Source organism: Sinocyclocheilus grahami, unplaced genomic scaffold (assembly GCF_001515645.1).
Source record: "Sinocyclocheilus grahami isolate Dianchi unplaced genomic scaffold, SAMN03320097.WGS_v1.1 scaffold75.1, whole genome shotgun sequence".
NCBI classification, from domain to species: Eukaryota; Metazoa; Chordata; class Actinopteri; order Cypriniformes; family Cyprinidae; genus Sinocyclocheilus; species Sinocyclocheilus grahami.
The window spans coordinates 4,769-18,751 of NW_015505254.1; the positions used below are offsets into that span (position 1 = coordinate 4,769).

Sequence of the window (13,983 nt, forward strand, 5' to 3'; positions counted from 1 at the left end):
TCAGACATGTCATTTATGCAAGTGTGTTTGCGTGTGATGTTCTTCAGAGAGTTGCTGCTTCTAGTTGCTGTCCTCAAAACTTCCATTGCTGCTGCATGAATGGAAACGCATGGTGCTCATGGGATCTGACACATATCCTGCGGGAACAGCACAGAACACAGTGACTGACACGCACTCTAATACAACCACCCACTTGTTGCACCATATGCTGACACGCACACAGTTCTCTCGTCTTTGTGAAAATGTCATGTTAACTTCAAAACAAATTTGCATGGATTATATCAACATGATTGTTGCCATATTCTATGTGAATTAAAATGAAAAATTTAAGCTGTTACATAAACAGATGAGTCACAAGTTTGATAGTCATTTCCAGTTGGACACGAACCGTTTCGGTCAATGGGTGGGAACTGCATGTTCCTCCTCAGCTCATCCAGGGACAAGCCCTGTGAAGACCTCCGACCAGAGCTGTCAAAATAAAAGAAAGGATTGAATCAACAATGCGATTAGTATTGGTTTACACTAAAGACCACAGAACAAGCACGATTCTTCTGCGATATGAAATTTTAATGATGCTAGATAGGATACACTTCTGTTGCTTTGTTGTTGTCATATCAGCTCAATGAGGCCTTGCAGGGTTTGTCCTGCTCAGATGATCCTCTATTGAATTTGTTTTCTATTTAGTCATTCACAGTGTCACTTTAGCCTGATTTATTGCTCATACCACCAAACTGCATACATTGCTAGATCTGGTTACATAAAACATCATATTGCAAAGATTATGACTAAATTAGGCTCCAAAGCAGGAGTCCCTTCTAGTAATTTCTCAGTTGGCGGTTTTGTTGACAGTTGCCAGTTTCCTCCAAAACACACACTCATTCATCACCACCCATAAAGAATTAAGAGGTGACCACCAGCAAAGGTTCTCAGTGTGAATGTCATGCAAGTTTCATTGCAGTTGCTTTCTTTTGTTTTCATGCCTTGGTTTCCAAGCAACAGCACTTCAGACTGTACAGAAGTGTTGTGGTTGGACTGCATGGCATTGAGTGACCAAACAAAAGAGCAAGGTGACCTGACTCCTCCATTAATGTATGGGTATGACACATTGGCCTTTATTTAAATTCATATTTGTTTTCTCACTAATGTAGTTTGGCGATAAGTTGGTGGGAGGCTTTTCCTAGCAAATACAACTCAGTTAGCAAAATCACTCTCATTCTTGGATAGTATGTAGGTTTGTGATAGATTTGTGTACTTTTGGGTCCAAAATGCATAGGCACGGGCGTTGAGGGCATATTCCAACTCAAAACGCGAGCGAAGGGCAGCTACGTGACTTCGTCCAGGACTACCACGTGCTACCAGGCAGTCAGTGGAGGATGAGGGCGAAAGAGAACCACTGCTGTTACTGGAGGCTGGAGACATTAGCTGGACACACATAGAAATATCAATAAGTACTGAACTAAGAGAATAACAATGTATAGTAGATATGTGCATGTATACTACCTCCACGTTACACAGGCATTCCTCTAGTTTGGCAACCACTTCCGAAAACTCTGGTCTTTCCTGTCAGAGAGAGTCAAAAAATAGGGGATTTTCATCAGAGGTTTGGTTGAAGTACAGGAAATAATTTCTGGCTATCCAATCAGCTGCTCCTCTGAAGAGGACTCGCTGCCCAAGCATCATTCAGAGTGAAGGACTTCAAAAGACCAGACACAGTACTTCATCAGAGAAACGAGACACACAAAAACACACATGAATTACAAAGACCATGAAGACCATATATACACCACCGTTGAAATGATTGGGGTTTTAAAAAATACTATTTAGCAAGCATGTATTAAAAGTGAATTCTGCAATGAATTGCTTTGTATAAAGAATCCTACGTTGTTTATGTACATAAAGGTTTCCATAAATATATTAAGCAGCACAACTTAGATAATAGTAAGAAATGTTTCTTGAGCAGCAAATCTGCATATCAGAATGATTTCTGAAGGATCATGTGACACTGAAGACTGAAGTAATGACTGCTGAAAATTACAGGAATAAATGACATTATTTAAATATAAAAGTCATGTATTAAAATATAAAGCAGTTATTTAAAACTGAATCTTGTTCATTTCATTAAGTGACACTAAATGAAAGCACCGTACAAGCTGTTGGCATCCTGGCTCTTTTAAAGTGTTGCTCAGCAAAAGCTCTGTGCTCCAGAGAATAGTGTAAAGCCGCACTTGTTACCAGGGCACATTCCTAACCAGCACGCTTGACACAGTTTCAGCCCCGCACCTGAGGGACCAGCGCTGAGGACATTGCAAAGACGCTGTATATAAGAAATAACACCTGGCACAGGTTTGTTTGTAGAGAGACACGGTAGGCTAGCAACTGGATGCTCATCAACAGAAACAGAAATACAACTGGTCTTGAGCTACAGAGATAAGGCATTCTGGGTAATCTAACTGATTATAAACAGACTCAGTGGCACAGAGTAGTAGTTCATGAATGGATTTAATAGGGCCATATGAATTTGGATATTTCTAAATTAGTTTAAGCTCTTTATTTCAACTTTGGTTGAACGTTTTTTTTAAATGATGCTTTATGTACTTGCAAAAATTTGAGTGGTTTATCTCACCTCTTTACCTAGAAAGCAAGCAACTAAATGTTAGAATTTAAACTGGAAAAGCAACTAATCTAATTTCATAGTGATTTTTATTTTTTTTATATTTTACATGCATTTAAAGTAAGTGTGCATATCTCTTGATAAACCTACTTCTTTTCTGAGCATGTTTTGGGCTGGATGTGGGTCACTCACCTCTGGACAGACATTCCAGCCTCTCATCAGCAGTGCTGAGATGGGTTTGGGAATCGAGTATCCGATAGGAGGGCGGACATGATGATACGCCATATCTGCAGCAGCTGCAGCTGTAAAGAGTGCACAGAAATGAGAGTGAGACCTTTTTAATTCAAATTTCTATATTTTTATAATATTAATACGCTTTTTTTCATGATTTAATTGAAATATATATTTTCATCTGTTTTAATATTTCATCATATTTTTAATGGAATATTTCAACCAGAAAATGAAAATTTACTCGCCCTCAGGCTATCCAAGATGTAAATGACTTGTTTGTTCATCAGAACAGGTTTGGAGAAATTTAGCATTATATCACTTGCTCACCAGTAGATCCTCTTCAGTGAATGGGTGCCGTCAGAATGAGTCCAAACAGCTGATAAAAAATCACAATAATCCACATCACTCAAGTCCATCAATTAACGTCTTATGAAGTGAAAAGCTGCATGCGTGTAATAAACAAATCCATTATTAAAGCAGTTTAAAGGGATAGTTCAGCCAAAAATTTAAATTACCCCATGATTTTACGTACCTGCGCGTACGACAGTTAGTTTGAAAGTTAGAGATTAAGGTTTATGATTGTAAATATGGATATTTTTCTTACACAAACGCATCGCTTCGCTTCGGGAGGCCTTTATTAACCCCCCAGAGCCATGTGGACTTCTTTTATAATGAATTGGTTACATTTTCTGGACTTCAAATTTTGGGCTACCATCCACTTTCATTATAAAGGTTGGAAGAGCCAGGATGTTTTTTAATATAACACTGATTGTATTCGTCTGAAAGAAGAAAGTCATATACATCTAGGATGGCTTGAGGGTAAGTAAATCTAAGTAAAATTTAACTTTTGGGTGAACTAACCCTTTAAATTTAAACAGTCGCTTCTGGCCAAAATACAACTCCATATTCTATAGCAGCGGTGGCGAACTCCGGTCCTGGAGAGCCGCAGCCCTGCAGAGTTCAGCTCCAACCCTAATTAAAACTCACTTGCCTGTAGCTTTCTAGTAACCCTTCAGACCTTGATTAGCTTGTTCAGGTGTGTTTGATTAGGGTTGAAGCAAAACTCTGCAGGGCTGAGGCTCTCCAGGACTGATGTTCGCCCCCCCCTGTTCTATAGTAACGTTTCCTCCAGTGAAAGAAATGGTTACAAGTTAAAAAAACATCTTAATGCTAAATTTGTTTATTATGAACACAGTTTTTAGATTCATAAGAAGTAAATTGGACTGGATTCATGTGGATTACATGTGGATTATTGCAATGTTTTTATCAGTTTTTGAACTGCTTGTTTCTGACGGCACCCATTCACTGCAGAGGATCCACTGGTGAGCAAGTAATGCAAAATTTCTCCAAATCTGTTTGAATCACAAAACAAACCCATCTATATATTGGATGGCCTGAGGGTGAGTAAATTTTCATTTTTAGTATTTTATAATTAATATTTTGTTAATCAACTTGAATATAAAGATGAAAAACTCATAAAAAGTTCAAAATACATAGAAAATGAAATGATATAACCCAGTCTAAAGGCCATTGAGGGTCAGTTTTAGGTATCACAGTGCAGTGCCTGGTTTGAGATGTGCGAATGGAATCTCCCCTGTGAGCAGCTCCCACAGGCAGAGAGCATAGCTGAACATGTCCGCTTTCACCGTGTAGCGTGTACATTGGGTAAACACCTCTGGGGCCATCCAACGCAGGTTCTGCAGAGCATAATGAGAGCAAAATGACGAACACAAAACAATATGCAACTTACAAAACGCCTGCTAACCCCAAAGGACAGGCACACATACTCCCCAAAGACACACTGACGTACTTAACATGACATACAAGAGAGCCAAAACCGCAATGTAGGCATTATTAAAATAGCTTGCATGTGCTGAAAGAGATTATTAATGCATTACCTTTTTAAGGTGATAATTAATAGACAGAATTCATCAAGAACACAGAATGCATGTACCCCAGGTTGTTTAGTCAGGTTATCCTCATCCACAGACAACAGGAAGCGAGACTCTGCACAACAACAAAGAAGTACTTTTATTACATAAATTGTGGAGATCAAATGTGCCTTTTCCTAATTTAATACAGTTTTTTTTTTCGTTTTAAATTATATCATCAGTATCTGAAACATGAATTTCATGTCTTAGTATTTGGTTTGTCCCACTTTTGCTTTTATGATCACAGCACTGAAGCTGTTGATTGACATCAGCAAGATTTTCAATTATCCAAAGAGCATCTTGAAGGCGGAAAATCTGACCATTTGCACAAAGAAATTCACATGGTCAAAAAAACCCTGAAAGCTTTTGGATTTTGAAAAAAAAATATCAAGAAGAAATCGTGACGATTTCTCAGTCACTAATCAAATCAAATATCTATTTGATTAGTGACTGAGAAATTGTCACGATTTCTTTTTTTCAAAATCCAAAAGCTTTCAGGGTTTTTTTCCAGGCATAAATGTGATTTTGGATCCAAGATTTTTAACTTGACTCAACTGTTTTTGCTCTAACATAATAAAGCAGACTGAGGTAAGACTTCCTCAAGTTCAAGTGCAATGCTAAAAGTGTGTGACATTTTTTTACCTCCAAAATCAGCCACCACAGCGTGTCCATCTTCATACAGTAGAATATTATGACTGAAAAGATATCATTGGATGAAGGGAGGTTTAAAACAAAGAGCTCAGAATGCTACATTTCTCCCTGCTGCCTAGTACAATGTAATAGGAGGGTTTACACAAATGGACAGAGAAACACCATGATTATTGAACGAAGCATGTGATGATGATGATGATGGTGACTGACCTGTTGAGGTCTCTGTGAATGATTGGTTGGGTCAGATTGTGCAGATACTCCATGCCCTTCGCTACATCAATGGCAATGATGAGCTTGGACTGCAGATCGATGATTCTGGATGCAAAGACATCATTAAGTGAACACCGCCTCCTCCCCACTGATCAATACACAAACCCATCATTCCAAGTCAAACAGATCAATGAGATGATGATCACCTTAAACTACATATGGAGCACTAAGTAGAAATCAGACACTTAGTGGAATTGATGCAGGTCCTAAAAACAGATCCTAGATTGCTTCAGATTTCTTTCTCTTATAGTTACGTTCTAGACAGGACTTCTCCAACTTTTTTGAAAATGGCCCTATTCATGATCTTAACATCGAGTTCCACCAATTAGAAGAGTTGCTGTTACTGTTGAAATGGGAATTGCAACACTAACCACCCACTTTCATAAAACATTGCAAGTTATGTAATAAAATCCCCCCCCCCCACTCTCAATCAACACTGTAGAACTGCATTATATATACATAATGTTTATTATAAATTATACAATATACATTATATTTAAAAGTGTGGGGTCGGTAAATGGTTTTTAAATGTTTTTGAAAGAAGTCTCTTATGCTCACTGAGGCTGCATTTATGTGATCAAAAATACAGTAAAAACGCTCTGGCTACTCATGTAACCTCGGTTCCCTGATATAAGGGAATGAGTGCTGCATCGTCTTTTGACGACTTGTTTGGGGAAACTCGTAAACAGGAGTTTCCCCAAACAAGTCATCAAAAGACGACGCAACGGGAGTTACCTTTGGATAGGGAACAATAATGTTGTGAAATATTACCATTAAAAAAAAACTTTTTCTTTTTTGTAAGAAAAAACATTTTCTAATGTTTTCTATTAGAAAAAAATGTAAAGGCAATTTATTCCTGTGATCGTAAATCCAATTGTTAGCAATCGTACTAAAAACCAAAACCCATTCTTCAGAGTCAAATGATCCTTCAGAAATCATTCTAATATGCTAATTTGGTGCTCAAGAAACATTTCTTATTATTATCAATGTTGAAAACAGTGCTGCTTAATATTTTTGTGGAAACTGACATTTTTTAAGAATTTCTGATGAATCAGCAGCATTTATTTGAAATAGAAATCTTTTGTAATATTATAAATGAAAAATGATATACATTTCTCTTGAACAGTAGTGTAAACACATACATACACATAGTATTCTTAAAATCACCTCTTCTGCTCGTGTAACAATGAGAACAGTGATCCTCCGGACACATATTGGGTTACAATGGCAAACTGACTGGGGTCGTCCAAAGATGCCCCCACAAACTGGATCACACAGGGGTGGTTGAGACGACACAGGATGGACACCTCCCGACAGAACATATCTGTATCTGACTTTGAGCAGTATGTGTTTGCGCGGTACCTGTGGAAAGGTTATAGCTGTTCACTTTGTATACATGATGTGGACAATAAGGAAAAGCAAGTAAAAAGCTCTTACCGTTTAATTGCAACTATCTTATTGCGGCACCTTCCTTTGTAGACCTTTCCAAAGGAGCCTATAGTTGCAGTGTTTAGTGGAATAGGTTTTAATGGGGGACTCAGGGAGAGCTCATATTTATCATTAAACTGACATACCTGATCCAATAATCTCGTTAAACTCCAGTTCAGAAAGTTGAAGGTGGAAGTTTGATGGAAGACTTGCTCTCAGGAGAAGCACATCTGCCTTCTCTGAGGAGAAAAGAGGGTAAACAGGAGTTTGTTTGTTTGATACCTTCACATCAATCATTGTATGAAACTCTAATCAGCTTATGTTGTTGACATATGCCCATGAGTCACGAAAGATGGTTCACGTTATTTGTAATGTCTGTGACAGATACAAACTTAAAGGCTTAAACTGTAGCAGTTATGCAGTGGGAGGATGTTTGGAGACAGTTTCTGACTCACTAACTCTCAGAAGATTTTGGTGACTGTGGGTAGCAGTATTTCAGCACATAAAAATAGTATCATAGCAACAGTGATTCATGGAGTCAGCTAACTGTGTGCATGTGTGTGTGTGCTTTACCTTTCGTCATACTTTTTATCTTTCCCAGGGGAGAAGGAACAGAAACATAAGATCCATCTGCAACAGAAAACAACAATAAAATACTCTCCCTAAAATTCTCAGCAGCAACAGATTTGTCCAACCAGCTAATTCACAGTACAAATCTGTCAGGCAACATGTGGAGAGTGTCTCATACCCCCTCCTGGTTGAGAATACTCATTGCAGGGTGAATCATCCTGAGGTCGTTTGTAGTGTTTTAGCAGAGTAACAATGGCATCATGGCCTAAAATTAACACGCACACATAGATACATACACACAACATATATATATAGTAAAATGTGTATTTGTCAGTCACACATATGAAAATCAAGGCTTTTACCCGTCATGAAGAGTTAGAAAATGTAATAGATCAAGAACAGCGTTCCTATTTTCTGTCATTTTAGATATTCTCTGACTGGATATATATCTGTGTGTCTGTGTGTGTGTGTTAAATGTGAGATAGAATAGATAGATATGATACGATGTGATACATAGATAGATAGATAGATAGATAGATAGATAGATAGATAGATAGATAGATCTTAAACCTTTCTCATAGGCCCACATTAAGCATGTCTGTTCATCCTTTTCCCCACTGGAGCGGCTGGGGTCGCAAGCTACCAGATTCATATCTGCCCCGTTGTCCAAAAGAAACTGGACCAGTCGGATGTGTCCATGGAAACAGGCACTATGCAGACCTATTGTTTAAAATATCAACCAGACTATCAACATAACACAAAACATATAACGTCTGTTTTATAACACTGAGATGTCAAGTCATAGAGGATGAGAGCAGAAATATTTCTGAATTTTTGTCATAATTTTTTGATGTAAACCAGATTACCGCTGTCATCATACCTGTGTGTCCATCTCGCCCCTGATGGTTGATGCTCACGGCATTCTGACTGAGCAGATACTTCACCATTTCCAGGTTCTTGCCGTAGGTGCAGGCACTACAGAGTACATTAGCCCTTAATTTAGTGTGTAACAACAGGATCAGCAGGTATCTTAACCAAATCTGTCTTTGGAGGAATACGTATTTCTATATATGCCCATAAATGAATGAAAGTGTAACAAATGGAAGTGGTCAGGTGGAACGTTACCTGTGAAAAGCTGTCTCACTGAAGATGTTCTCCTTAGACAGACTCTCTGTGCCCGACAACTGAATAATCTCCTGCACCACTTCAAACTTTCCATTGTAGCAAGCTCTGATGGGGAATATGAGACTCAAATCACAATCACTATAACTGCTCTCCAGATTCCAGATTATTTAATTTCACTTTGGCCATTTGTTGAGTTTAACTGCCACCTGTGTTGTGTGTGATTCACTTTGAAATAGAACTCACAGGTGGAGAGGTGTGTCACCATAGATGTTCACAGAGTGTGGCTGTATGTCAAAGGTGCCCTGCAGAAGGAAACGGACAACCTCTTGGTGTCCAAATCGAGAGCAGAAATGAAGGGGAACATGGTCCTCGTTGTCTTGAGCATTGACTGTATAGGAGCGATAGGCTTTAAAAGAATAGTTCACCCAAAAATGTAAACATGCAGAAAATTTACTTACCCCTCAGGCCTAGATCTAAGATGTAGATGAGTTTGTTTCTTCATCGGAACAGATTTAGCATTTCTTTTTAAGAAATGTATAAATACTCTCAATAGAGGACTCAAGCCGGAAGCAACGGTTTAAAGTAAAAAAAGAAAAAACGTCTAATTATGGATTTGTTTGTTATAAACATACAGATTTTCACTTCACAAGACATTAACTGATGGACTGTAGTTGTTTGGATTACTTGTGGATTATTATGATGTTTTTATCAGTTGTTTGAACTCTCAATTTGACGGCACCTATTCACTGCAGAGGATCCAGTGGTGAGCAAATGATATAATGCTAAATTTATCTAAATCGGTTCAGATGAAGAAGGCCTGAGATTGAGTAAATTCACAGCAAATTTTTTTTTTGGGTGAACTATTCCTTTAAAGATAGGCCTATATAACGTTTACGATCAAGATCAATTAAATATCAATACACTGATACACTAAAAAATACGCTCTCTCACCATCAGTTTTGCTGCCATCACCCATCAGCAGTTTGACAATGCCCAGATAGCCTTTAGCTGCGGCCAGGTGAAGCGGTCTGTCCCCCACCTCTCCACTCGCATTGACATCAGCCTCAAACTTCATCAGGAGCTTGCATACCTGTTTCACAAGAAAACAAAAAGATCATGAGTAAGCTGTTATGAAGCCCTGGACATTTATGATATGAAGCAAAGACTGACCTGTTCATGGCCAAAGTAAGCTGCAATGTGCAGAGGGGTGAAGAACACTGCATCTTGGACACTGACATAAGCCCCGTGTTGCAAGAGAATATCAACAACCTTGAAGGAAAAGTAGGGACAACCTAGTCCTAGTCCATCACATTTTCTGAATGACTCGGTTTAAACCCCATAGTTTAATTTCAGGTCCAACACACACCTCAAGATGGGCGGCCACAGTAGCTATATGTAGGGCCGTGAGGGCTCCATACCCCACCTGCTGGATATCTGCTCCACCATGCAGCAGCGCAGTGACCAGTTCAGCATTACCCTACATCAAAGAAATAAAAATAACCTATCACATCTTAAATATTGATGTCGAAACTCAATTCATCATAAACATTTTTAACATGATTAATTCCTAGCACACAGCATTTGGGATTATTAACCCTTGACTGACCTTGAATGCAGCCAGGTGCAGTGCAGTGAATCCATTCCGGGTAAGTCTGGATGGACGCAGACCTTTCAGCATGAGGGTCCTGATGTGAGCTTTATTCCCTGGTAGCAAAAAAGAAAACAGCTTGAATTATAGGAAAGTACCATAACAAACTGAAGGTAATAAATCAAGCAAATCAACAGGGGAAAATTTGCTACAAAGTAAGCTAAATATCATTTCAAAGTGAAGTGTTAGTGATTCAACATGAGTACACTGGAATGAGTCATATATAATGTTCCAAATTAACATCATTGCATTATAGCAGATAACGTTTAACATGTTTTAGCTCTACCTCCACATATGCAGCAGAGATGCAGCAGGGACAGTCCACCCTCTGTGCGATAATTCAGATTGACTTTATTAAATGCTTCATCTGAGCTGTATCAAAAACATAAAACAGATCTCCACGTTCATGCTTTCCTCGGTTGTGTTATTAAAATAGAAGACCACACATTAAGCCACATTTGTAAACACTAATAATAGTACACTACAAAACTTTGTTTCAATCAGTCTCACCTGAAAACATGCTTGAGTTCCTTGAACTCCTCCTCCTTAATTTTCAAGTCTTCCTCCAGTCTCTCAATTATAACAGCATATGACTCACTTACTTTCTTTTTCCACTCATCTAAAGCAAAACAACATTGAATCAAGACCACATCATGGACACGATAATCCAATTTTACGTACAGAACAATCATTACTCACTGTCAGAGAAGACTAAATGTCAACAAGGATTAAAAGACTGAAAATATTTAATATTAACATCAGCTGAACGAATGAACTGAACGACTCAAACAGCCAACTGAAGAAACTTAATGTTTACCTGTACAGGTTTGAGTGGGTCTTGATTTATAATTCCCCATCAGATTGGTTGGTTTAAACTTTTGTACACGGTTAGCTGGAGGGAAAGTCTCATGCAGGGGTAACAAAATGCTTTGGCACAATAGAGAAGAGTCCGATAAGGGATCACAGCCCCTGCTAAAAATACATCAGCCTCGGTGTGGAACGTGTGACAATGACAGCTGACCTCTCAAAGGATCTGTACCTATTACAGGGTGAAGCCACGGTCGATTTCTCTCTTCAGACAACAGCTGCATTAAGACTCATCAATATTTCTCTATCTTTCCCTCTCTGAACTTGGATGTGACTAAAACCGATGATTCTGTGTTCTATAAATGAAATGCACTACCCACAAAATTTGGGGTCAGTAAGATTTTAATTTTTTTTTAAAGAAGTTACTTTTAAGCAAGGATGCATTCCAGTGATAGTAAAACGAAAAATTTTTTTTTTTTAAAAATCATTAAATAAACTTTGACCAAACATATCACGATTTCCACAAAAATATAAGAAATGTTTACTGAACAACGAAATTTAAAATGGGTAAATTAAATTATAATTGTGTATGAGATTACACACATGATTTGGACACACATCATCATGCCTTGATTGGTGTTTTGTGAAGATGCTCCATGTAAGAAATATTTAAACATAGTACAAACCCGATTCCAAAAAAGTTGGGACACTGTACAAATTGTGAATAAAAACAGAATGCAATGATTTGGAAGTTTCAAATTTCAATATTTTATTCAGAATACAACATAGATGACATATCAAATGTTTAAACTGGGAAAATGTATAATTTTAAGGGAAAAATAAGTTGATTTTAAATTTCATGGCATCAACACATCTCAAAAAAGTTGGGACAAGGCCATGTTTATCCCTGTGTGGCATCCCCTCTTCTTTTTATAACAGTCTGCAAACGTCTGGGGACTGAGGAGACAAGTCGCTCAAGTTTAGGAATAGGAATGTTGTCCATTCTTGTCTAATACAGGCTTCTAGTTGCTCAACTGTCTTAGGTCTTTGTCGCATCTTCCTCTTTATGATGCGCCAAAAGTTTTCTATGGGTGAAAGATCTAGACTGCAGGCTGGCCATTTCAGTACCCGGATCCTCTTTCTACGCAGCCATGATGTTGTAATTGATGCAGTATGTAGTCTGGCATTGTCATGTTGGAAAATACAAGGTCTTCCCTGAAAGAGACGACGTCTGGATGGGAGCATATGTTGTTCTAGAACTTGGATATACCTTTCAGCATTGATGGTGCCTTTCCAGATGTGTAAGCTACCTATGCCACACGCACTCATGCAACCCCATACCATCAGAGATGCAGGCTTCTGAACCGAGCGCTGATAACAACTTGGGTTGTCCTTGTCCTCTTTAGTCCAGATGACATGGCGTCCCAGTTTTCCAAAAAGAACTTCAAATTTTAATTCGTCTGACCACAGAACAGTTTTCCACTTTGCCACAGTCCATTTTAAATGAGCCTTGGCCCAGAGAAAACGCCTGCGCTTCTGGATCATGTTTAGATATGGCTTCTTTTTTGACCTATAGAGTTTTAGCCGGCAACGGCGAATGGCACGGTGGATTGTGTTCACCGACAATGTTTTCTGGAAGTATTCCTGAGCCCATGTTGTGATTTCCATTACAGTAGCATTCCTGTATGTGATGCAGTGCCGTCTAAGGGCCCGAAGATCACGGGCATCCAGTATGGTTTTCCGGCCTTGACCCTTACGCACAGAGATTGTTCCAGATTCTCTGAATCTTTGGATGATATTATGCACTGTAGATGATGATAACTTCAAACTCTTTGCAATTTTTCTCTGAGAAACTCCTTTCTGATATTGCTCCACTATTTTTCGCCGCAGCATTGGGGGAATTGGTGATCCTCTGCCCATCTTGACTTCTGAGAGACACTGCCACTCTGAGAGGCTCTTTTTATACCCAATCATGTTGCCAATTGACCTAATAAGTTGCAAATTGGTCCTCCAGCTGTTCCTTATATGTACATTTAACTTTTCCGGCCTCTTATTGCTACCTGTCCCAACTTTTTTGGAATGTGTAGCCAGGTTCAGTATTCCTCAAAATGAATAAAAATAATGCAACTCAGAATATGACGCAAACCTTCAATAATTAAATGTTAAACAACACAAATATCCTTTATGTATTTAATCCCATTCTATTAACCAATGTCTTTGCTTCTGACCTTCGATGATCCAGTTCAACCGTACTAATAACCACAAATTACTCTAGACAAACATCTGTGTGTCTTTTTTTATTGCTGAAGTGTGTTGAAATTTCTTCTTCTGCACTCTGACGTAAATGTACTTTCCCTTCAGCCTGAGGCTGATCTTTTATTTCACTTTTGGTGTAAAAAGGCTTTTATATTTGCCAAAAATAGAACTTTTTTATTTTAAAAACACACAAGCAAGCCCTGTCCAGATTTAAAAAGTAACGCAAAAGTAACGTAACGCATTACTTTCCATAAAAAGTAACTAAGTAACGTAATTAGTTACTTTTTTATGGAGTAACGCAATATCGTAATGCATTACTTTTAAAAGTAACTTTCCCCAACACTGGTTCCGAATATCACGGGCATCCAGTATGGTTTTCCGGACTTGACCCTTACGCACAGAGATTGTTCCAGATTCTCTGAATCTTTGGATGATATTATGCACTGTAGATGATG

At 38.4% G+C, this 13,983-nt stretch overlaps 1 protein-coding gene across 1 annotated transcript; it reads right to left on the minus strand.

Annotated features, from left to right (window-relative positions):
* Positions 1-11,368, minus strand: tnni3k (TNNI3 interacting kinase). The gene is made up of 25 exons (XM_016272964.1): positions 11,283-11,368; positions 10,976-11,084; positions 10,752-10,837; positions 10,424-10,521; positions 10,184-10,294; positions 9,988-10,086; positions 9,769-9,907; positions 9,061-9,205; positions 8,818-8,922; positions 8,573-8,667; positions 8,263-8,412; positions 7,871-7,957; positions 7,696-7,752; positions 7,269-7,361; positions 7,132-7,189; positions 6,862-7,056; positions 5,635-5,739; positions 5,416-5,468; positions 4,797-4,849; positions 4,407-4,539; positions 2,804-2,913; positions 1,501-1,560; positions 1,253-1,422; positions 389-468; positions 1-137 (listed from the first exon to the last, which is right to left on the minus strand). Exons 1-25 carry the CDS (start codon positions 11,320-11,322, stop codon positions 61-63), a joined length of 2,508 nt encoding a protein of 835 aa, XP_016128450.1. The 5' UTR covers positions 11,323-11,368; the 3' UTR covers positions 1-60.
* Positions 11,369-13,983: the final 2,615 nt, after the last annotated feature.

What these genes read in the sequence shown, in the direction of transcription:
- tnni3k (XM_016272964.1), bottom strand. Translation starts at nt 11,322, where the DNA reads ATGGGGAATTATAAATCAAGACCCACTCAAACCTGTACAG. An exon ending in TGTGGTGGCTGATTTTGGAG is followed by an intron (nt 4,850 to 5,415) that starts GTAAAAAAATGT and finishes GTTGTTGTGCAG; the next exon opens with AGTCTCGCTTCCTGTTGTCT. An exon ending in ATTCGCACATCTCAAACCAG is followed by an intron (nt 2,914 to 4,406) that starts GCACTGCACTGT and finishes CACTCTTTACAG; the next exon opens with CTGCAGCTGCTGCAGATATG.